The sequence below is a fragment of the Ovis canadensis genome, chromosome 5 (genome assembly GCF_042477335.2).
Source record: "Ovis canadensis isolate MfBH-ARS-UI-01 breed Bighorn chromosome 5, ARS-UI_OviCan_v2, whole genome shotgun sequence".
In the NCBI taxonomy this organism is placed as follows: domain Eukaryota; kingdom Metazoa; phylum Chordata; class Mammalia; order Artiodactyla; family Bovidae; genus Ovis; species Ovis canadensis.
The window spans coordinates 62,306,598-62,330,447 of NC_091249.1; the positions used below are offsets into that span (position 1 = coordinate 62,306,598).

At 40.2% G+C, this 23,850-nt stretch overlaps 2 protein-coding genes and 1 non-coding gene across 5 annotated transcripts in view; 1 reads left to right on the plus strand and 2 right to left on the minus strand.

Annotated features, from left to right (window-relative positions):
- KIF20A (kinesin family member 20A) overlaps positions 1-2,501 on the plus strand; it is an 8,757-nt gene extending 6,256 nt beyond the window's left edge. For both annotated transcript variants that reach the window (XM_069589823.1, XM_069589822.1), the window contains 5 exons: positions 120-222; positions 493-688; positions 934-1,025; positions 1,258-1,395; positions 1,946-2,501. In XM_069589823.1, coding sequence (XP_069445924.1) covers positions 120-222; positions 493-688; positions 934-1,025; positions 1,258-1,395; positions 1,946-2,263 — 847 coding nt within the window. In that variant the 3' untranslated portion in view covers positions 2,264-2,501. The remainder of the gene's footprint in view (positions 1-119; positions 223-492; positions 689-933; positions 1,026-1,257; positions 1,396-1,945) is intronic.
- The window catches only part of CDC23 (cell division cycle 23), a 29,522-nt gene extending 6,262 nt beyond the window's left edge, over positions 1-23,260 (minus strand). Inside the window, exons 1-16 of one of the 2 annotated variants that reach the window (XR_011446601.1) lie at positions 23,072-23,257; positions 22,914-22,986; positions 21,014-21,151; positions 19,622-19,664; positions 18,994-19,099; positions 18,767-18,899; positions 16,811-16,988; positions 16,630-16,727; positions 16,409-16,490; positions 7,225-7,378; positions 6,851-6,970; positions 6,173-6,248; positions 5,807-5,868; positions 4,338-4,416; positions 4,141-4,260; positions 2,848-2,942 (exon numbers count right to left, since the gene is read on the minus strand). Coding sequence is in view for 1 of the 2 variants with exons in the window: in XM_069589824.1 (XP_069445925.1) it covers positions 3,769-3,939; positions 4,141-4,260; positions 4,338-4,416; positions 5,807-5,868; positions 6,173-6,248; positions 6,851-6,970; positions 7,225-7,378; positions 16,409-16,490; positions 16,630-16,727; positions 16,811-16,988; positions 18,767-18,899; positions 18,994-19,099; positions 19,622-19,664; positions 21,014-21,151; positions 22,914-22,986; positions 23,072-23,232 (1,794 nt within the window). In the remaining variant the exon portion in view is untranslated. Of the gene's footprint in view, positions 1-2,847; positions 2,943-2,976; positions 3,940-4,140; positions 4,261-4,337; positions 4,417-5,806; positions 5,869-6,172; positions 6,249-6,850; positions 6,971-7,224; positions 7,379-16,408; positions 16,491-16,629; positions 16,728-16,810; positions 16,989-18,766; positions 18,900-18,993; positions 19,100-19,621; positions 19,665-21,013; positions 21,152-22,913; positions 22,987-23,071 lie in introns of those variants that run through there. The other variant, XM_069589824.1, reaches the window with a different exon arrangement.
- Positions 20,628-20,742, minus strand: LOC138441929 (small nucleolar RNA ACA64). The gene has a single exon (XR_011257496.1). It is a non-coding gene; the product is annotated as a small nucleolar RNA ACA64 (small nucleolar RNA).
- Positions 23,261-23,850: the final 590 nt, after the last annotated feature.

The window sequence follows — 23,850 nt, forward strand, 5'->3', positions numbered from 1 at the left end:
GTTCTATCACTGAGACCATAGGGTAGGGAGTAGAGACTAGGGTGGAGTAGTGCCTCAAGATCTGCTTTCCAAGCTCACTCCTCAGAATCTGCACTGACTTCTCTTTTCTCCTCTGACAGTGAACATTTGGACACACAAAAGGAACTACTAGAGGAACTGTATGAAGACAAACTAACAATCCTCAAGGAGTCACTGACAAGTTTTTACCAAGAAGAACTTCAGGTGAGTTGCCCTGAACCAGCCCCAAGTAGCTTCTCAGATTCCCATCACTAGCTTGCCTGAGATAAAGTAGGGGCGGAATGTGTAATTCACCTTTCTCTCGCCCCCTTAGTGCTTTATGTCAGTCTATATTTGATGAACTGATTTAGAGTTTGACTGGCCAAGAAATGGTGTAAATGCTAATTTACAGGGAAATTTTTGTTCATCCTTCAGTCATCTATACCTATAGGATTTGTCTGACTCTGAACAGAATTGTGTTCTGTTTCCCTTTAGGAGCGAGATGAGAGGATTAAAGAGTTAGAAGCTCTCCTGCAGGAAGCCAGACAGCAGCATGTGGCCCATCAACCCTCAGAGTCTGAACTGTCCCTACGGCGATCACAAAGATTGGCTTCTGTTTCCACCCAACAGCTCCACGAGATTAAAGCTAAACTGGAACAATGCAAAGCAGAGCTAAACTCCACCACTGAAGGTGAAGAGGGAGAGAGGGCACAAGCAGAAGTATTTCAGGGAGAGCTGTTCTTCAAACTTAGGCCTTCTGGGGCCAACTCCAACATAATTTCCTTGACTGCCAAGCCACATCCCCCTGACCTTTCATTCTAGGATGCACATGGCCTCACTTGTTATGTTTTTTGCAAACTACTGTTAATTCAGTTAAAGAGGTAAGTCCAAGGCTAGAAAGCCTACACATGTGAGGTTATTGTTTTTTCCCTTCAGAGCTGCAGAAGTACCAGAAAATGTTAGAACCCCCACCCTCAGCCAAGCCTTTCATCGTTGATGTGGACAAGAAGTTAGAGGAGGGCCAGAAGGTAATTAGCTTTCTCCATTACCAAAGCTCTCACCTAAGACAGTTTCCAGCACTGTATCCCTGGTTTACATGAGGACAAGATGCTTTCTGTGCCATCCTGGAGAGTGGCTACTGCATTCTTATGGCTAGCCTTTCTAATTTTACTTCTCTTTAGACGGTTGGTTCTCTGACTCCTATAGGTCATTTGGTGTGACGTCTTGGCCACAATTTGGTTCCTACTCTTCCTTTTTCAGAATATAAGGCTACTGCGGACAGAGCTTCAGAAACTTGGTGAGTCTCTCCAGTCAGCGGAAAGAGCCTGTTGCCACAACACTGGAGCAGGAAAACTTCGCCAAGCCTTGGCCACTTGTGATGACATCTTAATCAAACAGGTTGGGGCAGCCTATATATCGCTTTATCCCATCAGCCCATGTCAGAGTATATGTGAGGAAGATAAGGCGTTACGCTAAGTTATTATAGGCTTTTTCTGTTATAACTATCCTAGGGAGGGAGATATTATCATATTTCATCCAAGATGCTTTAACTGTAACATACAATAGTAAAACAAAACACTAACAATTAACCTATGACACTGTCATCAATAAATGCACCCTGATTCCATCCAGATATATGGAAATGTAAAAAAATACATCCTAATTTGATACCCACCCAGGAACTGAGGTTCTTGGAGGTTAAGTAAAATTCAGGCTCATACCACCTGATGTGTTAGAAAAGGTCCTCCTATTCAGTGCTATTTGTTTGGGTCTTAAAAACCAATACCCACCCCCAACATACACACCATTCAATTAAAGCTCTGACCATACAGAGCTAGTCTTTGTAAAAAGTTGTTTTATTAACTATAGTGTATATTACCTTGCCTTCTTGAGTTTCTCTAATAGATCAGACAGAAATGTTTTCTATAACTCTGTTCATCTTCCTTAGGATCAGACGCTGGCTGAGTTGCAGAATAATATGACACTAGTAAAACTGGACCTTCGGAAGAAGGCAGCATGCATCGCGGAGCAGTATCATACTGTACTGAAACTCCAAGGCCAGGCTTCTACCAAAAAGCGCCTTGGTGCCAACCAGGAAAACCAGCAACCAAACCAGCAGCCCCCAGGGAAGAAACCGTTTCTTCGTAACTTACTTCCCCGAACACCCACCTGCCAAAGTTCCACAGACTGCAGCCCTTATGCCCGAATCCTGCGCTCACGGCGTTCCCCTTTACTCAAATCTGGGCCTTTTGGCAAAAAATACTAAGGTTGTGAGGAGAGAGCACTTCCCTCAGGTGGGTCTGCTGCTCAGTTTAAGAAATAGGTTTCTTTAAAGCTTTACCATATATATACCTGAAACTGTATCTAAAATGCAATATTCAGACACTAGTAGTTTTTCTCCCTTTTGTAATATAATCACCTATGTAATCTTACACTTTTTTACTTATATGGTTTCTGTGCACACAAAAATTATATTAAAATAAAGATATTATTCACATTTTAAATCTGAATTCCAAATCTAGCATTATCATTGAAGTAAATTATAAAAGGGGCAGAAAAACTGAAAATCAAATATCATCCAGGCTCCTGGGAACTTTGCACAGGCATGGCAGTGGAGACCAGCAACTGGTATATAGCTAACTCAAGAAATCTTGTTAAGAAATGAATTCAAGGGACATTAGATATTCTAAACCTTCCTTAATAAAAAGTGAAATGTCATATATTAGGAGATGAATGGGTAACAAACTTATTCTGGAAAAAGAATCAAGGAAGGCTGGGCCCTGAGCTCAGAATAACCCATAGTATCCACTGTACAAACCAATCACAGCAGACATAATCACAGCATATTACCTCCTACGGAACACACGAGCACAGGCCCGAAACTCCAAGAATACAGCAGAAATGATTACTTTTAACTTGTCTGACAGGTGAAGGTTATCATTCTGCTGGAGATGGGGCAGGGGGAAGAGACACAAACAATTATGTCAAAAATATTTATTAAAACAGACCAACTTAGAGTTTATTATCTGTATAGTCACAAAAGTTACACACCCAAATATCTGTGAAACTCTTGCTCTGCTTTAGTAAGGGTATAGCTAACTCTAGACATCGTTTCCCCTTAGTAGGGGCCATCAGTTCCACACTCAGTCCTTTTGCCCCTCTGTTCAACTCTACTTGTTACTTCCAATTTGAAAGTTTCTAGGAGACACCCCAAAATCATGTTTTGGAAGAATGTCTTCCTAGTGAGAACAAAAGTACAGCTAGAATCCATTTAAAACTAATCTCTGATATCAGAGTAGTCATGCTCAGCACATCAAAGAATGATGAGTCATGTGTATCTATCCAGTGCCCTGACCTTCCTAGGGTATCCAGTGCCCTATTGTCAGCAGAGGGTAAAGTGGCAGGCTTTCTTCCTTCCCTTTCTAGAGAAATCTCCCACTCCCAGCAGCATTTAAATTTTGTTCCTGTAGACTTGCCTGTGCTAAAGTGCTGTTAAGGGTTGTTTTGTGGGGGTGCCAAAAGACCTGGGGAAAAGGCCAAGATCTGTAGCCACTCTGAACAGAAGGGAGATAGAAGTGCTTCAAACTGGCAAAAGACAGTATCTGTTACTGCCAGGATTCTTCTGTCAGTCTACTCTGAAGGTGATTCTATAAACTGTCCCCAAGGAGTTGTACAAACAAAGAGGTCCTTGGAAAAATAGACGTGGCTGTTCTTTACATGGAGATAAGGCTTAATATGGGTCTGGCAATGTTCAGGTTTGAAAGCAGCCAACTATGGTGTGACTGAAGACAGGTTGAGTGGAGAAACTCTGCGTGTGGGAGTGTTGTTAGCAGACAGTGAAGCAGGGAGGAAAAAGGGAGCAGGTATCTCAGTGGAGGGAGTCTCGCCTTGGTTCCGAAGCTGTAGGATTTGCCTGAGCAAGGCCTTACCTTCTTCCCGGGTCTGAAACAAGGTCAAGCAAATGTATCAAAATATATCCAAGGTTATTCTCAAAACCAGGTTCTAAAATACTGACTTATAAAGTTCCTCAAAACAAAGTAACCTCTCCACTCACCCTTTTAACCACCTTCCACACCCAGATCACAGTAAAGTCATGTCCTCAAACTTAAAATCCAAGTCTTTCACTAAAGTACTGATACTTACATCATTGAATGCACAACACTTCTGAGCACAAGCTGAAGCTTCATCCCACAGCTTGCACTTAAAATAGTATTGGGCCAGATAGCGGAAAGCAGTGCTCTCCTCCAAGTGTTCCACTATTTCCTAGATAAGGAAAGCAGGAATGACTGAGGTGATAAGAATAAGATCAGCAACCCAATTCTCATGCTAATGACACATACCCCACATGAATAGATATCTTGGATATACTTGATGTAACACTGGGCTGCCTGTTCTGACTCAGTCAACTGTTCATGAAGCCTACAAAAGAAATTGGTCTTTAGGTACAAATCATATTGAAAAGTAAGCTAGCGATAAAAAAAAGTAAAAGTACACAAGTAACATCAAAAAATGACAATATATAGACAAGTACAAATTTTGACATAAATGACACAGTGGGACCCAGAATAATATTAGTGCCCAGAAGTGATGGTTACTTCATCAAAGTTTCAAATCATTCTGCTTCTGGTGATGGAGGGAAAGTTAGTAAATACTTAAGCTGGATAATATACCATTGCAAAAACTGCCTGGTAATAACCTAAGTCAGGTCAAAAAGATACCAAGCAATTCAGATTTTTTGTAAGAATCCAGAAAATAATTAGTAGGAATGAAATTGCATTTAAGAACCTCTTTCCCTATCATTTCTGAGTTATTCTGTATTTTCCTGGGGCTTAGGAGGAGACTGATACCTAACTTAGTTTCTCCAGACTGCTCTCACATAAAATTCCATTTCTTTCAATTAGTTCTTGAATTTTCCAAATGGGAAAACAATTCCCCTTCAAAAAGTACTAGCATTCTCTTGAGTCAAGATGACTAAGTTTCCAGATCAGTATTCATATACTGTACTACAACCCTGAGTTAGGCTTAAAACTCAACATTCAGAAAACTAAGATCATGGCATCTGGTCCCATCACTTCATGGCAAAGAGATGGGGAAACAGTTGGAAACAGTGACAAACTATTTTGGGGGGCTCCAAAATCACTGAAGATGGTGACTGCCGCCATGAAATTAAAAGATGCTTGCTCCTTGGAAGAAAAGTTATGAACGACCTAGACAGCATATTAAAAAGCAGAGACATTACTTTGCCAACAAAGTCTAGTCAGAGCTATGGTTTTCCCAGTAGTCATGTACGGATGTGAGAGCTGGGCCATAAAGAAAGCTGAGCGCCAAAGAATTAATGCTTTTGAACTGTGGCGCTGGAGAAGACTCTTGAGAGAGTCTCTTGGACTACAAGGAGATCCAACCAGTCAATCCTAAAGTAAGTCAGTCCTGAATATTCATTGGAAGAACTGATGCTGAAGCTGAAACTCCAATACTTTGGCCACCTGATGCGAAGAACTGACACATTTGAAAAGACCCTGATGCTGGGAAAGATTAAAGGTGGGAGAAGGGGATGACAGAGGATGAGATGGTTGGATGGCACCACCGACTCGATGGACATGAGTTTGAGGAAACTCCAGGAGTCGGTGATGGACAGGGAGGCCCGGCGTGCTGCAGTCCATGGGGTCAAAAAGATTTGGACACGACTGAGCAACTGAACTGAACATCCCCTCATTCATGTAGATGATGGATAAGAGGCTCTAGAACATGCAGGATCCACCTACCATAGAAGCCAATAGAAATATAACTAACATTTCACTCTTTCACTCACTTTGCCAGTTTCACCAGAGCCATCTTTTCCACATCTCCCACGGCATAAGCTCTCCAATAGCACTGTCAATAAAGAAAGAAACTAGTCACTTCAACCATTGCCCCATGTGCCATGACTCATGCAGGTCCCTGAAGTTCAGCCTTAAGAGAATACAAAGCATTTTTTACTAGATCTGAGGTCCAGGCTACATATTAACATTCCCACTATGTCAGCCCTGCTTTGCTTTATACACACTATGAGCCTATAAATATTCAGACTTCCCTATGTAGACAGATACAAATGAAGGAAAATTAAGCACCAATAGCTTGACCCCTCATCCAAACATTAGGTTTCCACATAAATTCTCCAGAACCCAATTTCAGGTACCTTTTTGGCTTCCACTAGTTGATTAAGTTTCTCATAACATTCTCCTAAAGCAACCAGCATACGAGAATCATTGGGCCTGTGAGGAACGAGAAATAGGAAACCTGAGCAAAGACTTTAAAGATAACTGAAGTCCTCCCTTGAGGAACCACCACCACAACTGTTTCAAACCCATGAAAGGAATGGGCTTTAATCCAATACTTCATATATTATTTTATGTTCACAATTATCCTACTTTTAAAATTAATTAATTAATTACTTAGGCTGCCTTGGGTCTTAGTTGCAGCATGGGGGGGGGTCTTCATTGCATCATGCAGGATCTCTCACGGCAGGGCAGGGACTCAAGTTGTGATGCACAGGCTCAGTAGTTGTGGCGCCTGGGCTTAGTTGCTCCACAGCATGTGGGATCTTAGTTCTCCAACCACATATCGAACCCACATCCCCTGTATTACAAGGCGGATTCTTGACCACCAGATCACCAGGGAAGTCCCCACAGTTATGCTATTAACATATTAGTAGAATACACTACATAAAAATGACCAAACAACATATGGCATGTTTAAACTTAGGTCTCCAAAAGTCAAAACCATTCACTGTGATTCTTCAGTAGTTATCCAAAGAGAAAGAAAAGTGTCAGTCCTTCCCACAACAAACATATCATCAGGTGGTGGTCAGACTTACCGAAGCTGGTGGGCCCGTCTATAATAATAAAGGCAATAAAACGGCATCTTAAGGATTTCATAGGTCTGCCCAAGGCCATACCAGGCTCTGTAGTCCCGCTTATTGACCTCAATAGCATGCCTAAGAAATGGAAGAGAAAACTGGTAAGGAGGCAGAATCAAAATTAGCGACTTGCAGACTCAATAAAGTGAAAGTGTTAGTTGCTCAGTTGTGTCCGACTCTCTTTGGACCCCACGGACTGTAGCCTGTTAGGCTCCTCTATCCATGGGCAAGAAAACTAGAGTGCGAAGTCATTTCCTTCTCCAGGTGATCTTCCCAGAGGTTCCTAAAATCACAACAATCTGCTCCACCTCACCGTCCAACTAAAACCTTACCTATAAGCCTGAATAGCAGCAGACGTATTCTTCATTTCCATGTACTCATGTCCCATCAGCGTCCAGGCCCCAAGATACCGAGGATTCAATTTCAAGGCTCTCTGGAAATACAAGGCTGCTTTCTCATGTTGAGAACGCAAACTATAATAATTGCCTGATTGGAAAAAAAAATATGTGAACAACTAAAAAGATTAAAATAAGTCACTAAAATAGGCAGCATTTCACAAGGTAGGCATGAACTCATTCCCCCAAAGTCCTTGCAGAAAAGCCAAATTGTATAGACAATATCATCATTTCCTTGGAAAATATATTTGATCTATCACACATTCTGGTTTTTTTTAAAAAAAGTGTTTCCTAACACCACAAAGGTTTTCTTCACTTTATTTCCTCTGGATATTAGCATTTATACATATATTTTCTTAATAAAGGGTAAGATATTCCTAGAGTATGCTTCAGATTGGTAGTTTTCCAACTATGTTCCAAGGTCCCTAAGGAAGTACCTGAAAGGTTAAAAATGTAGAATTCTGAACTCCTCTCTTCCACAAGAATCAAGGAAGTTCTATTATCACTGGTCTTAAAAAGAGTACATGAAAGATTTTAGGATTCTATTTAAAAATGTATTTGAAGAAAGGGAATAAAGACCATCTGACTTGGCTTAACTAGTAAATGCATAAATGAAATGTGGTATATATCCAGACAATGAAATACTTCTTGACAGTAAAAAGAAAAGAACTACTGACATATGCTACAACATGGACAAACCTCAAAAAACAACTCTGTGAAAAAAGCCACATAATAAGACTAAATATTCCAAGATTCCATTTAAAATTTCTAGAAAAGGCAAAACTGCACACTCAGAAGGCAGATCTGCTGGGGATGGGAGTAGGACTGACTGCAAATAGACTAAAGAGAATTTGGGGTTATGACAGAATTTTCTAAACTGGATTATAATTATGGTTACACAACTTAGTAAGTTAGCAAAAACTCAATAAACTGTAAACTTAAAATGGGTAAATTTTATGGTATACAAATTATCCCTTAATAAAGCTATCTTTAATATATACCAATAAAATGGACAACCTAGAAGAAATGGACATATTCCTAGAAATATATAATCTCCAAAAATTAAAACAGGAATAGAAAATATAAACAGACCAATTACCAGTAATAAAACTGAATGAGTAGTTAAAAAAACTCCCAACATACAAAAGTCTGGGACCAGATGGCTTCACAGATGAATTTTATCAAACATTTAGAAAAGAGCTAACAATTTTTTTTTTTTCAAATTATTCCCAAAAATTACAGAAGGAATATTTCCAAACTCATTCCACAAAGCCAGCATCACCTTGATACCAAAACCAAAGATATCTCAAAAGGAGAAAATTACAAGCCAATATCACTAATGATCATAGACAAAAAAGTCCTCAAAGGATTTGCAAACTGATTTCAATAATACATTAAAAGGATCATACATCATGATCAAGTGGGATTCATCCCAGGGATGCATGGATGGTTCAATACCTGCAAATTAATCAATGTGATATATAGCACATTAACAAAATGAAAAATAAAAATTATATGATCATCTGTACAGAAAAGATATAGAATCGCTATGGTATATATCTGAAACCAATATAACATTGTAGATCAACTATACCTCAATTATTTTAAAAAGAAGAAAAAAATTAGAGATATACCAAGACTTCTGAATGATTTCTCAGGAGATAGTGTTGAATGAGAAGAGTAAAATGCAGAGAAATGGGTACAATATGATCCTATTTTTGTAACCAAACAGCCCATTAAACCCTGCATTGTTGTTGTTGTTTAGTCATTAAGTCGTGTTCGACTCTTTTATGACCCCATGGTCTGTAGCCCGCCAGGCTCCCCTATCCATGGGACTTCCCAGGCAAGAATACTGGAGTGGATTGTCGTTTCCTTCTCCAGGGGATCTTCCTCACACAGGGATTGAACCTGCCTCTCCAGCACTGACGGGCAGATTCTTTACCACTGAGCCACCAGGGAAGCCCAAACCCCACATATGTGTATGTATATTTTTCATGTGGTACCAGAACATGCTAACACAAGTATTTTAAAGGATGAAGGGTGCAGTGAGGGGGAAAAAAAAAAAAAAAACTCCTTTATGTAAAAACTGTATGTGCATAAACTAAATAAAAGGATGGATTTAGATATATGCATATACTAACTTACAGAGATCATGATAAACTGTCAAATGGAAAAGCAAATTGTGAGAAATTTTATGATTCCACTCTGGTAAAAAACAAGTAATACTATTTCTATATATGTGTTTGTCTTTTTTTTTTTAATTTGTCTAGATTCAGGTGTCAGTTTGATTCAGGAAAAATCATTTATAACAACTGTCTGTATTACATAAGATCATTCAAGTTGATATTCGCTTTGGAAAAAAGATGGGAGATCTTTATGTATACAAAGATACCTTTGCTTCTGCCACTGACTCAGAACTAGATACAGAAAAATAACCAAACTTTAAGCAGACTGTCCAAGGGTTAACTTCTGTAATAGAACAGAAGTGGAACAGTGGTAGCAGGAGTATAAGCTTTAACTACTAAAGCAGTCGGGATGACACAAGAGATGCTAAGTAAGTTAGAATAGGCAAGAGATTGGGGGCAGGAGGAGAAGGGGACGATCGAGGATGAGATGGCTGGATGGCATCACTGACTCAATGGACGTGAGTCTGAGTGAACTCCAGGAGATGGTGATGGACAGGGAGGCCTGGCGTGCTGTGATTCATGGGGTCACAAAGAGTCGGACACAACTGAGTGACTGAACTGAACTGAACTGAACTGTGCAAAGATTAAGTAGATGAGCTTTTCTGACCAGTTGGAACAGTTACAATGTATTGTATAATTACAATGTGCTGGGCAACTTAACATTGCTATAAGTGCTTTGTATGTATTAATTTACTTAATCCTTAAAACAAACACATAGGAAAAAGTTCTACAGATAAATCCCTTTATGGATGAGGAGAATTTAAATCCACTGTCACACAGCTAGTGAATAGCAAAACCAAGACTTAAACTTGGGCAGTTTGGTTCCAGAGTCCAAATCTTCACCATGCTACACAGTAATATAATATATATATATATATATATTCATATATATATATTCATTTTATATATATGTGTGTGTGTGTGTGTGTGTGTGTGTGTGTGTGTGTAAAGCTGCCTTCAGAGACTAGAACTCCAGAAAAGATGCAAAAGGAAGCATTCCACTCACATCAAGACATAAAATCAGAAGCAACAAATAAATAAGTAGGGGTTTCTTGCCATCACTCTATTCATCACTCTATTGTTTCATTCTCTTTCAGGTCCTCAAGTTTCTTCTCTCTCCACCCTTTTTACTCCTTTCACTTCCTCTGAATTGGCTATAATATGGAAGCTGAACTATACTTTTTATCTTATCTAACGTTCCTTATTCTTAAAATAGGTGGGCTGAATTCAACAAACATTTATTGACCATATGTTAGGAACTTTGTTAGGCATTACAGATATACTGGGGGCAAAGGACAGGATGGTTCAGCAGTAAAGCATCTATCTGCAATGCAGGAGATGCCAGTTTGATCCCTGGGTCAGGAAGATTCCCTGGAGGAGGAAATGGCAACCCACTCCAGTATTCTTGCTGAGAGAATACAATGGACGAAGGGGCCTGGTGGGCCACAGTTCAAGGGTTTGCAAAAAGTATATACGCATATACGCATATACTGAGCATATACGCATGCACAGATATACTGAAGAGAAAACAAAAACAGTTCATTAAGAAATTTAACAAAAATAAAAATAAATTTAAAAAGTTTACCAATCAAACAATTATTTTCAAAAACAGATGGGAATTCGTAGTCCAGTGGTTAGGACTCCTTGCTCTCACTGCCAAAGGCCTGGCTTTAAACCCTGCTAGGGGAACTGCTGCTGCTGCTAAGTCGCTTCAGTCATGTCCGACTCTGTGCAACCCGAGACGGCAGCCCTCCAGGCTCATTCGTCCCTGGGATTCTCCAGGCAAGAACACTGGAGTGGGCTACCACTTCCTTCTCTAATGCATGAAAGTGAAAAGTGAAAGTGAAGTCGCTCAGTCGTGTCCAACTCTTAGCAACCCCATGGACTGCAGCCTACCAGGCTCCTCCATCCATGGGATTTTCCAGGCAAGAGTACTGGAGTGGGTCGCCAGTGCCTTTTCCGCTAGGGGAACTAAGAACCCATAAACTGTGTGGCACGGCCAAACAATAAATAAATAAAAACCCAGAAACTCCTAAAGCATTACTCTTCATACGTATGTCTCCTTTGATTTTAACTGGTTTTAAGTTAGTAGGGTAAAAAAGAACAGTATCTCCCCTACTTATATTTCCTTTCTTCAGGTAAAGGACACTGTTGTAAATCTAGTTACCCATTCATCAATTTCTATTTGTTCTAATTCCTAAACATCTTCTAAGTCTAATCACCTCTCTTTATTCCTCCTGCCAATACCTCAGCTTGGGCTCATCTCTAGACTGGTTTATTGCAAAAGCCTCCTAGTTGGTCTACCTGCATCTAGTCTTACCCTTTTGCTAATCTTCCCAGTACAGTCTCCAGTTATCATTTGAAAATAAAAATCTGAAAAAGTTTATCACTGTCTGGTCTAAAATCCATCAGAAGATTTCTCCTGTCTTAAGAATAAAATCCAAACTGGCAAAGCATAAAAGGCTCTTCAAGATCTGGCCCCTTTTGTACATTCCCTCCTCCCATACAGTACTTCAGGATCACTGTCTGTTTCACACTTCAGTGCCTCTGCACCACAATACACCTCCCAAGTCAATCCATCTTCCCCCTTAGTCAACTCTCATTCCTTCAGATCTCACCTTCTCAAGATGCCTTCCCTAATCAGACTGGATTAGCTAGCTATCTGTCCTATGCACTCTCTTTGTATCCTATGTTTACTTCGATCGTAACACTCAACCCACTATATCATTGTTTCTTACTGATGTTCCTCAGTAGGTAATGGGGTATGTACTGCAACAAAAATTACAGTACCTGGTATTCAGAATATGTTGAAAGGGTGTTTTCTGAATAAACTGGAATTCCATCCTCACCTTAATGGACTTTATGCTTCATTCATAATGCTCTGACATTGAAAAGATCATCTGTTCCTCTTACCTATGTTTCCATTGTTGTTTTATTATTAGTTGCTCAGTTGTGTCCAACTCTGCAATCCCACAGACTGTAGCCCACTAGGCTCCTCTGTCCATGGGATTCCAGACAAGAATACTGGAGTGGGTTGCCATTCCCTTCTCCAGAGGAACTTCCCAACCTATGGATCAAACCCGGGTCTAGGGTTTTTTTTTTTAATGTTTATTTTCCATACTAGACTACAACTTCTTCAAGGTCTAAAAATGCTTACTGAATGACTGAACTGAAATTCTATCACTTTATTAACAACAACGTTCTCAGCGCCATATCACCGAAGACCCAGAAACAAGGTCTTTCATCTCCAGGAAACTTGGGCTTTCAATCACAGACAACCAAGGTTACTTTTATCCAAGAGTGGCCATTCATCTATTTGTGTCAACGGATTATCACGCTACACTAGGGTGACCAAATACATGGGACCACAGTTCTCAGTGGAGGATGATTCTAACCCCAAGAGGTTATTTGGCTTTACCTGCAAACATTTTTGGTTGTCCCACCTGCCAGAAGGAGGTTACTGACACTGAGTGGTTAGAAGCTGGATACACTGTTGACACCCTGCAGTGTACAGGACATGCATGTGGACTCAGTCGTTCAGGCGTGTTCGACTCTTTGTGACCCCATGGACTGTAACCTGCCAGGCTCCTTTGTCCATGGAACTATCCTGGCAAGAATACTGGAGTGGGTTGCCATTTCTTTCTCCAAGGGACTTTCCCAACCCAGGAAATGAACATGTATCTCCCAAAGGCTCTTGCATTGGCAAGTGGATTCTTTACCACTGAGCCACGGGGGAAGCCCCAGTGTATAGGACAGCCTCCCGAAAAAGAAATTAAAACCAAAACTGTCAACAGAGCCAAGCTTGAGACACCCTTGTATAGCAAAAAGAGGTAATCTCTTTTTTTTTTCATAGAATTGGAAATTCTTACGAACATTTTAGTAATATTAGTAAGTTTAAAATGCACACCCTTTTGATCCAGCATTTCACTGCAAGGAACTTATTACACAGAAAGAGTTGCATAAAAGACTTCCGTGGCAGTACGATGGATAAGAATCTGCCTGCCAGTGGAGGGGAAACGGGTTCAATCCCTGATCTAGGAAGATCCCACATGCTGAGGAGCAACTAAGCCCATGTGCCACAACTATTGAGCCTGTGCTCTAGAGCCGGTGAGCCATAACTACTGAACTCATGTGCTATAACTACTAAAGCCTCTGCACCTAGAGCCTGTGTTTCACAACAAGAGGAGCCACCACAATGAGAAGCCTGTGCACCACAAAGAAGAGTAGCCTCTGCTCACCACAACTAGAGAAAGTCCATGAAGAGCAACAAAGACCCAGTGTAATAAAAGTAAGTAAATAAAAATTAAAATTGAAAAAGAAACAGTTACATAAACAAACAAAATAAATGCATACATACAAAAATGCTTCCTAAAGTAATTTTTATATATTAACAGTCAGTTCAGTCACTCAGTTGTGTCTGAATCTTCGTGACCCCATGGACTGCAGTGCATCAGACTTCTCTGTCCATCACCAACTCCCAGAGCTTGCTCAAACTCATGTCCATCTAGTTGGTAATGCCACCCAACCATCTCATCCTCTGTCATCCCCTTCTCCTGCCTTCAATCTTTGCCAGCATCAGGGTCTTTTTCAATCAGTCAGTTCTTCACATTAGGTGGCCAAGGTATTGGAGTTTCAGCTTCAGCATCAGTCCTTCCAATAAATATTCAGGATTGATTTCCTTGACTAGTTTGATCTCCTTGTAGTCCAGTTCAATTCAGTTCAGTCGCTCAGTAATGTCCAACTCACTGCAACCCCATGAACCACAGCACACCAGGCCTCCCTGTCCATCAACAACTCCCAGGGTCCACCCAAACTCATGTCCTTTGAGTCGGTGATGCCATCCAACCATCTCATCCTCTGGCATCCCCTTCTCCTCCTGCCCTCAATCTTTTCCAGCATCAGGGTCTTTTCAAATGAGTCAGCTCTTTGCATCAGGTGGCCAAAGTACTGGAGTTTCAGCTTCAACATCAGTCCTTCCAATGAACACCCAGGACTGATCTCCTTTAGGATGGACTGGTTGGATCTCCTTGCAGTCCAAGGGACTCCCAAGAGTCTTCTCCAATACCACAGTTCAAAAGCATCAATTCTTCTGCGCTCAGCTTTCTTTACAGTCCAATCCTCGCATCCATACATGACCACAGGAAAAACCATAGTCTTGACTAGACGGACCTTAGTCGGCAAAGTAATGCCTCTGTTTTTTTTAATATGCTGTCTAGGTTGCTCATAACTTTCCAAGGAGAAAGCGTCTTTTAATTTCATGGCTGCAACCACCATCTGCAGTGATATTGGAGCCCAAAAAAATAAAGTCAGCCACTGTTTCCCCATCTATTTGACACAAGTGATGGGACCAGATGCCATGATCTTAGTTTTTGGAAAGTTGAGTTTTAAGCCAGCTTTTTCACTCTCCTCTTTCACTTTCATCAAAAGGCTCTTTAGTTCCTCTTTGCTTACTGCCATAAGGGTGGTGTCATCTGCATATCTGAGGTTATTGATGTTTTCCCCAGCAATCTTGACTCCAGCTTGTGCTTCATCCAGCCCGGCATTTCACATGATGTACCCTCCATGAAAGTTGAATAAGCAGGGTGACAATATACAGCCTTGATGTACTCCTTTCCCAGTTTGGAACCAGTCTGTCATTCCACGTCTGGTTCTAACTGTTGCTTCTTGACCTGCATACAGATTTCTCTGGAGGCAGTTAAGGTGGTCTGGTATTCCCATCTCTTGAAGAATTTTCCAGTTTGTTGTGATCCACACAGTCAAAAGCTTTGGCGTAGTCAATAAAGCAGAAGTAGATGCTGTTCTGGAATTCCCTTGCTTTTTCTATGATCCAACAGATGTCAGCCATTTGATCTCTGGTTCCTCTGCCTTTTCTAAATCCAGCTTGAACATCTGGAAGTTCTTGGTTCACATACTGTTGAAGCCTCACTTGGAGAATTTTCAGCATTACTTTGCTAGCATGTGAGATAAGTCCAACTGTGTGGTAGTTTGAACATACTCTGGCACTGCATTTCTTTGGGAATGGAATGAAAACTGACCTTTTAAAGTCCTGTGGCCACTGCTGACTTTTCCAACTTTGCTGGCCTATTGAGCACAGCACTTTCACAGCATCATCTTTTAGGATTTGAAATAGCTCAATTGGAATTCCATCACCTCCACCAGTTTTATTCTTAGTGATGCTTCAAGTAAGGCCCACTTGATCTCACATTCCAGGATGTCTGGCTCTAGGTGAGTGATCACACCATCGTGATTATCTGGGTCATGAAGATCTCTTTTGTATAGTTCTTCTGTGTATTCTTGCCACCTCTTCGTAATAGCTTCTGCTTCTGTTAGGTCCATACCGTTTGTGTCTTTTATTGTGCCCATCTTTGCATGAAATGTTCCCTTGGTATCTCTAATTTTCCTGAAGAGAAACACTAGCCACAACTTACACAATAGAAAGTTAATTAAATTTTTAAAAAGCACATCAATATAATAAAATATTACCTAGCCATCATAAATAATAACAACTCTAGATGTAATACCATGAAAAGATGGAAAAAGATATATTTTAGGTTAAAAAAAAAAGGACATTACAAAGCAGTGTATATAATGACACAATTTTTGTAAATAATCATACCTACACATATACCATCTTTACTATTTACACAGAAAAATATTCTGGAGTTGTATCCACCAAACAGTCTTGGGAGTGGGATTATAGTGATCCTCGACATTCTACTGTATATAATTTTATTACCTTTGACACTTTTATTTCGGGCAGGCTCCCAATTCTTTGACCGGAGGTTGAATCCATGCCCCCTGCAGTGGAATCTGAGTCCTAATCACTGGACTGCCAGATTACTGCCCCCCCTCCTTTTTTTTTGATATTTTTATATTGTTGTTATTTGGATTACTTACAATAAACATAAATCTTGAAAGAAAAAAATGACTCTTACCAATTACACAGCATGTTTCTACACGATATTTATCAATCTCACAGAGGTTGTGAGCCAGATAACTCAACTCAGATTTCATGCTCTGAAAGAAAAGAAAGATGATCTAAGCATGAAAAAGAAACCCTTATTTTTCTTGTATCTAATGCTACAAGGTGATAATCCAACCCAGGAGATTCAAAGCACAAGAGCTTAATCAAGTCCAAGCAAAGGAAGCAGCTCACCCTGACATAAAGAAGGTTGGAGAATGTGTCCATATTTTCAATCCTGTAAGGGTCTTGTTTCCTTAGCTCATTAAAAATAGAGAGGGCTTTGTCAATATCTGCAGAAATAAGACAGAGTTCAGAAAACAATACAGTGCTACCTTCAGGATTTGATGGTACTTTGCTATTCTTATTCACTCACCTCTGATATTGTGATAGGCAACTGCAATTTGGGAAACAATATATGAGCTCTTAGAGAAGCCCACATCAATGAGATTCTGATACTTTTGCAGGGCCTCCTCTATCAACTGCAACTCTGTGTATATATGGGCCAGAAAAAACTCTTTCATCCAGGTGTCTGGCAAAGACAGGAACTTCAGCTGGCAGCAGGAGAGAGAGGGAGATACTTAATATACTGTGACCTCTCCCCCAAATGAACATCAAGGAACTATCTTTATTTTCTAAAAGAATTTATCACCAAAATTTTATTAGAGCACCTAATAATGAGCAGGTGTGTGCATGTATTCAGTCACTTCAGTCAAGTTGAAGTCTGCAACCCTACAGTTTGCAGCCTACCAGGCTCCTCTGTCCATGGGATTCTCCAGGCAAGAACACTGGAGTGGGTTGCCATTTCCTCCTCCAGGGGATCTTCCCAACCCACGGATCAAACCCGCATCTCTTCTGTCTCCTACATTGATAGGCAGGTTCCTCAGCACTAGCACCACCTGAGATGCTGTTCGATTAAGTGAATAGGACTCACAAACATAAAGGGGGAATAGGGAAGAATGGTCCAGCTTCAAAAAGATAGGATTTGAGGTGAGTCTTGGAGGATGGGTAGAAACTGAATAGAAAAAGGGAGAGGAAGAGAAAAAAGACAACATTCTAGATAAGGATAACAACAGAGGAAAAAGTCATGAGTGTAGGTAAACAGGATGAGACAACTAGTTCAGTTTGAGGGGAGGCTATGTGTTGGGAAGCTGTAAAAAAAAAAGACTGAACTAAGAGTGGGTGCTATGCTACAACCAGAAATGGGATGCAATGTGAAAACATTGCAATTTTTGTTAAGAGAATGACATGATGATATGAGTGCTTTAAGGTAAGTTTGGAAACAGTATGCAGGATAGCTTGGAAATGGAAGTACAAAAGTAGGAAAGCTAGATAGAAAGTGTCTATTCCTTTTAAGTGATCTAGTTTTGAGATGATAACCAAGATGGCAAAGGGAACCAAGAGAAAGAGATGCAGACAAGAAGGAAACCATGGCAATGTCTGATGACTGACTGGATACAGGGAGATAAAAAAAAGGGAAGAGACAAAATATGACTTTGAGGCATCAAGACTGAGTACATTTTGAGAAGTAGTAATGTAACTGAGAGTCCATCACGTTGAGAGGAAGAAAGAGAACTGAAGAGGCAAGATGAGAAATGTGGTTTTACATATTTTAAGTTCAGAGCTAAACAAACTTTCAGTGAAAGGCTGGTAGGCAGTTAGAGATAAGTGAATAGAAGTAAACCAAGATTAAGATTTCAGACTTTTCAGTAGCATGTGTCATTATTAAGGGAAATCAACCCAGCCCTTGGTCCCTTAGAGTCAACAAAAGGAAGTATGTTGTTGCTTCTATTAACTACTGAAGAACAGCAAAATAAATTCTGTAGACAACTCTGTAGACACTGTTCTCTAACAATAACTAATAAAACAACTGCAGTTGAGAAAGCAATTTCATATACGTTCTTTCATTAATTAACAAATTTCTAAATCTTAACAGAGTCCTATGGCCGTTCAGAAGAGATATTAAATATGCTTTTAATACAATTCTTGATTTAAGAGAAATTATTCCTATAGCATCTTTGGAATTAGGAAACTATAATAGCATTTAGTCTATAAAACAAGTTACAGTAAAACTTGAACCTCAAAGCATGAATATGAAAAGATAGTCTAACACAACTGGATGCAAATCCAACAGCATCTACCAAACAAGAGCTAGACATTAGTCTTTCAAATAAAGACCTAAATCCCAACAGTGAAACAGACCATAGGAGAGGGAGCAAAGTGGTAGCTATAATGAAAGGTTTAGCAAAATTTTTCTCCCCCTACCCGATTATTAAAGAATTACATAAGACTTGAAGCAAAAGATTTTTCACATAGCTCATCTCAAATTTACCATCTCTTTGTCGGTAATCAAGTTACAGAGTTCTAGCCAGGCTCCCCAGTGCAAAGGCAAAACATGAGTAGCCTCCACAAACACATCAATGGCCTCTTTCACTAAGTCCAGCTTTCGAAGCACCACACCATACCTAGAAAAGAAGGGAATGATCACAGAAGTTAATAACATCTCCCCTCTACTCAGAAGAATCTCTCTCAGAAGTTCCAAATTACTCTAACACTTACAGATAAAGGCCAAAGCCATCAAGTTCCCGAGCCTGGTGTTTTTTGCTGAGCTCCACTCTCAATTCTCTAAGAGCCTCATTTTTCACTTGACCTTTCTCCAAAGGGCCTAGGAAAGAGACAGAGTTTCTGACCTAAGGGTAGACTGCTGCTTTTTATTTCACAGACTCAGATACCCCCTTTGACGTCAACCAAAGTTACAACTGGAACTTCCAGCCAACGTTCACCAATGGCCAATGACATCTTACACAGTCCATTTACTTTATTACAGAAACTGCAACTGATAATTGGTCTGCAGTCATATTCTGTTAGGTTCACCAGGTTTTTAAAATTTTGAGTTAATTATCAATATTTAAATATCAGAAACCTCAACTAAAAATCTAAATTTCCAGGTTCAGGTTGCAGGGAACAGGGTAAGGCCAAGGGAAGAAAGCCCCTGACAAAACCAAGCCCACATTCCCACAAGGGAGCCCTCAGAGGCAGCTGGGTGACAACCAGTCAGTTGTGCCCTCCAGCTTGCAGACTTCTCCTCAGTCCACTTCCCACATTTATATTACCTGCCTGGCTCCTACAGGAATTAGAATTTGCAACTTCTGCTTTAGTCCAAAAGGTAAGAGAAAGAAATTCATACCTAGGCTATCAACTGTTTCATCATCCTTCTTCTTTTCTCCAGACTGTAAGAGAAAATCAGTAAGTAGGTCTTTTTTCAGTTTATTCTGAAACCTGTTCTAAAATTAGCAGCCTGAATTGACCTGAAATGTTCAAGTCCAAAATGAAACCTACTATTGGTCACTGATTTTAAACAACTATTTAGGAGCTCCCACTGCAAATCTGGAATAATTTGAGTACCAAAACGATAAAGTACAATAATGAATTATAAACCATTAAAAAAAAATAGGTATCCTTGAGTCCATACTGACACTAGATAAATACATAAATAAGTGAAGGGAAAAATATGCTTAAAAAGTAAGTATTTATGTATTTATTTGGCTACAGCATGTCTTAGTTGCAGCATGCAGGATCTTTTTTTTAGCTGCAGCACGTGGGATTTTTAGCTGCAGCATGCAAACCCTTAGTTGTAGCATGAGGGATCTGGTTCCTTGACCAGGGATCGAACCCAGGCCCCCTGCATTGGGAACAGAGAGTCTTAGCCACTGTAACACCAGGGAAATCCAGTAGAATTTACTTCTCAAGAGAGTCCTGGAGTAGATCATTGCACAACATTATAATAAGGAAAACTTCAGGCAAAAATTAACAATGAATTTCTTGACTAATGGTTATTTAGGTTCTTAATTTTTTTGCCTACTACAAAAAATACTTCAATGAACAGCTCTGTACATATATCCCTGTACACATACTGAAGTATTTCTATTGGACAAGTGAAGTTTTTTCAAGAATTATTTGGGCATAGTATTTCAAACTGACATAATCTGCCCAGAGCAGCAGGAGACATGAGCTCAATCCCTGGGTCGGAAAGATCCCCTAAAGGAGAAAATGGCAACCCACTGCAATATTCTTGCCTGGGTAATCCCATGGACAGAGGGGCCTAGCAGGCTACAGTTCATGGGGTCGCAAAGAGTCAGACACGACAGCATCTGAGCACACAGCATGCACACATGCCCAGAGGAGCAGTCCACACATATCAGGGTCTGGGTTTCACCTTCCCACACAGAGGCGTGGGTGGTGAGCTGAGGCTACCAGTGGCTCTGGGCAGCAAATTTCACCCATAGTCACAGGTGATTTTCAACCAATGCCAAAACTATATAGTTTTACTCCTGAAATAGACGGTCTACTGCCCGCTGCCTTTATCAATAATGAATATTGTCAATATTTTTATATTTTCTTTCGTACCATTATTCTTTTTACTTTTCTTATGATGTCTTCTTTATTATTATTAAGTATTTATAAAGTATATTCACCAAGTAGACTATTGCTAAACTATTGAAGATTAAATTTTTTCTATTGGTATTCTAAACATGGATGCTTTGCTGATAACTGAATGACATCTTAAAATGGCCCTCACCAGATATCTAGAATACATATACAGAAAATAGGCTTTCTTGCTATTGCAGCCATGCAGGAAATGTGCTGCCCGATCATACTCTTTAACATCAAAGTAGGCCTTGGCCAGGGTATAAGCATCCATATCCTGGGCATCTTCCTAAAAAAGAGACAAGCTTATGTTAGTGATTAAGAACAGGATAACAAAAGTTCAAATCCAAGAAGCATATTTATTAAATTCAAGATGTAAGAAACAATAATTATTTTCCTCCTCCCCCAAACCCAATACTTATTTATTAGTTTATGAAGTAAGGTAAAAGTACATTCTTTCAAAATAAAAAGTTGGGGAAAGAACTTTAAAAAACTAAACCAGCACTCAGAAATTTGTATTGTCTCTACAAATGTAGTGAGAAGTAGCATATGCTTTAGTGTTAGGCACCTAGATTTAAATTCTGACTCCTTGACTTCCTGGATTCAAGATGTTAGTAGGGAACTTACTTAGCTTCTCTGAGTATTCACTTCTTCTTCTGTAAAATGGAGCCAATAATACACATATGATATAAGGAAAAAGTAAAAGTCATGATAAAATATCTAGCATTAATATCTGACATTCCTTTCCTTCTCCAGACTTTTAAATGTCCACATAAATGCAATATATTGTGGAATTAATTGTATTTTTTGGTCTTCAAGTTTTGACATATTAATACTGTAAAAGCAAAAAACACAGCTACATTCTCTATGTAAAAAGTTAAATGATACATGCTTGAGGTAAAAACATACAATTCCCTCAAATTCTAGGGATAAGTTGATTAAAACTTTAATAATTTCTTTCTCTTCATCCTTCCTGCCCAAATATTGCCAGCACAAAACTGGAACCAAAATTACATTCATGTTTTCTTCATTGGATGAACATGTACTAAATGTGGCCATTCAAGCTTAGGATTCTGGTGGCCCTTTTCACATATACTCATCATTTGCTTATTTCTTCTTCCACCTCTCTCACTTGCATTATACATTTTCTGTGTGACTTTTTTTTAAACTGGAATATAATTGCTTTATAATTTTGTGTTAGTTTCTGTTATACAACATCAGTGAATCAGCCAGAAGTACACATATATCCCCTCCCTCTGAGTCTCCTTCCCACTTTCCCATACCATCCCTCTATTTATCACAGAGTACTGAGTGGAGCTCCCTGTGTTATACAGCATCTTCCTGTTAGCTATATATTTTACACATGGTAGTGTATATATGTCATGCATTGTACCTTTTGGATTAATGAATATTTACTGCTTTTAAGTGTGTGTGTGTGTGTGTGTGTGTGTGTGGTTGGAGGAGCAGTGGAATTAAGAAATGGCGTCTTCAGGAAAAACAATGGATTATGACAAAAATCTTTCAGACTACACAGACTATGTAAACATATGTACTATAGATTATACATAAAATGTATTCATATCTCATTTACCTCTCTCAGTATCCCCATAAAGTAAATACTATTATATACATTTCACTGATGAGGAAACTGTGCTTCAGGAGGTTAATTAAGTAAACTGACAAAAGTCACTGGTATGGCTGAGATTTGAGCCCTGAACCGTCTGGATCCAAAATCGGTTTCGCACTGTTGTAAAAACCTTCGATGCTTCTCCTCGTTATGAATACTGTCGAGGTTGAGCTGTAAAAATCTACAAGGTTGAAATCTTAAGCAAGCATTATTTACTAATTCCTCCAAAAGCTTAAGTTGGAGCACCAAGTCTTTCCAAGCTTAGCAAACACATACAGATAAAATTGCTTAAAATATCCATCTCTGTGAATGGCTTGAACTCCCTCTACAAACATCCCTGCTAAACAGTGTGCTCCCCTCTGGTGACAGGGCACTCAGTATCTCTTCTGATGCTGGGGAGCACTCGCTGTGAATACGTCGTTACCTCTGTAATAGGCGGCGGCGGCTGCAGCTCAGACAGAGGCAATGCCGGGAGGGAGAAGGCTAACTCCGCAGACCTAGAACAGCCACACAAACTGAATCAGCCCAAGCCCCCCAAGGCCGAGGATCCAACCCTGGTCCCCTCGGACCGCGACATCATACCACTTGCTACTGTGCAGGAGGCCCCGCTCCCGGGTGAGGCCCGCGATAAGTAGCAGCTGCTTTTTAATTTCCCGCAAATTTGAGAAATCGCAGCTGGATGGCAGGACGGGAACCGAGGAAGCCGTCGCGGCCACCGACACTATAGAGGAGCTCGCAGCCATTTTCCTGTCTCGGCCACCCCAACCAATCATCAGCGAAAATACTGCCTGACCCGCTGAACCAAAAAAGTCTGTCTGTTATTGGCGAGTTCTTGCTACAGAAAAACCAATCAGAAACCTTCCTTCTCGTAAAGTCACTAAGAGGTCGGGAGGGAAGAGACAATTACGTCTCCGATTGGCGAAAAACTACTGGGGCGGGAAAGTTAGAACAAAAAAGAGTGGGCAAAGCCACGATTTCTGGGCGGGGCAGAGAGGAATGAGTGAATGGAAAGGTGGACAGAGAAGGTGGACTGGAAACTAGAGATGGGAGGGCAAGAATTTGCAGAGGGGAGAGAGCCCTACCCTGCACTTTAAGGATGATGTGATTGGACTAAAGATGGAGTGTACTTCCTGGGCAGATTCTCTGCCGCTGAATGACAGTGAGGTATGGTGTCTAGCAAGGATGTCTGATATACTCTATAGATTTTTTTTTTTTTTTTAAGAAGTAAGATGTATGGCCACAGGTGAGTTCTTCCTCTGTCGGTTCAGTTCAGTCCCTCAGTCGTGTCCAACTCTTTGCGACCAAATGGACTGCAGCATGCCAGACACTTCCCTGTCCACCAATTCCCTGGAGCTTGCTCA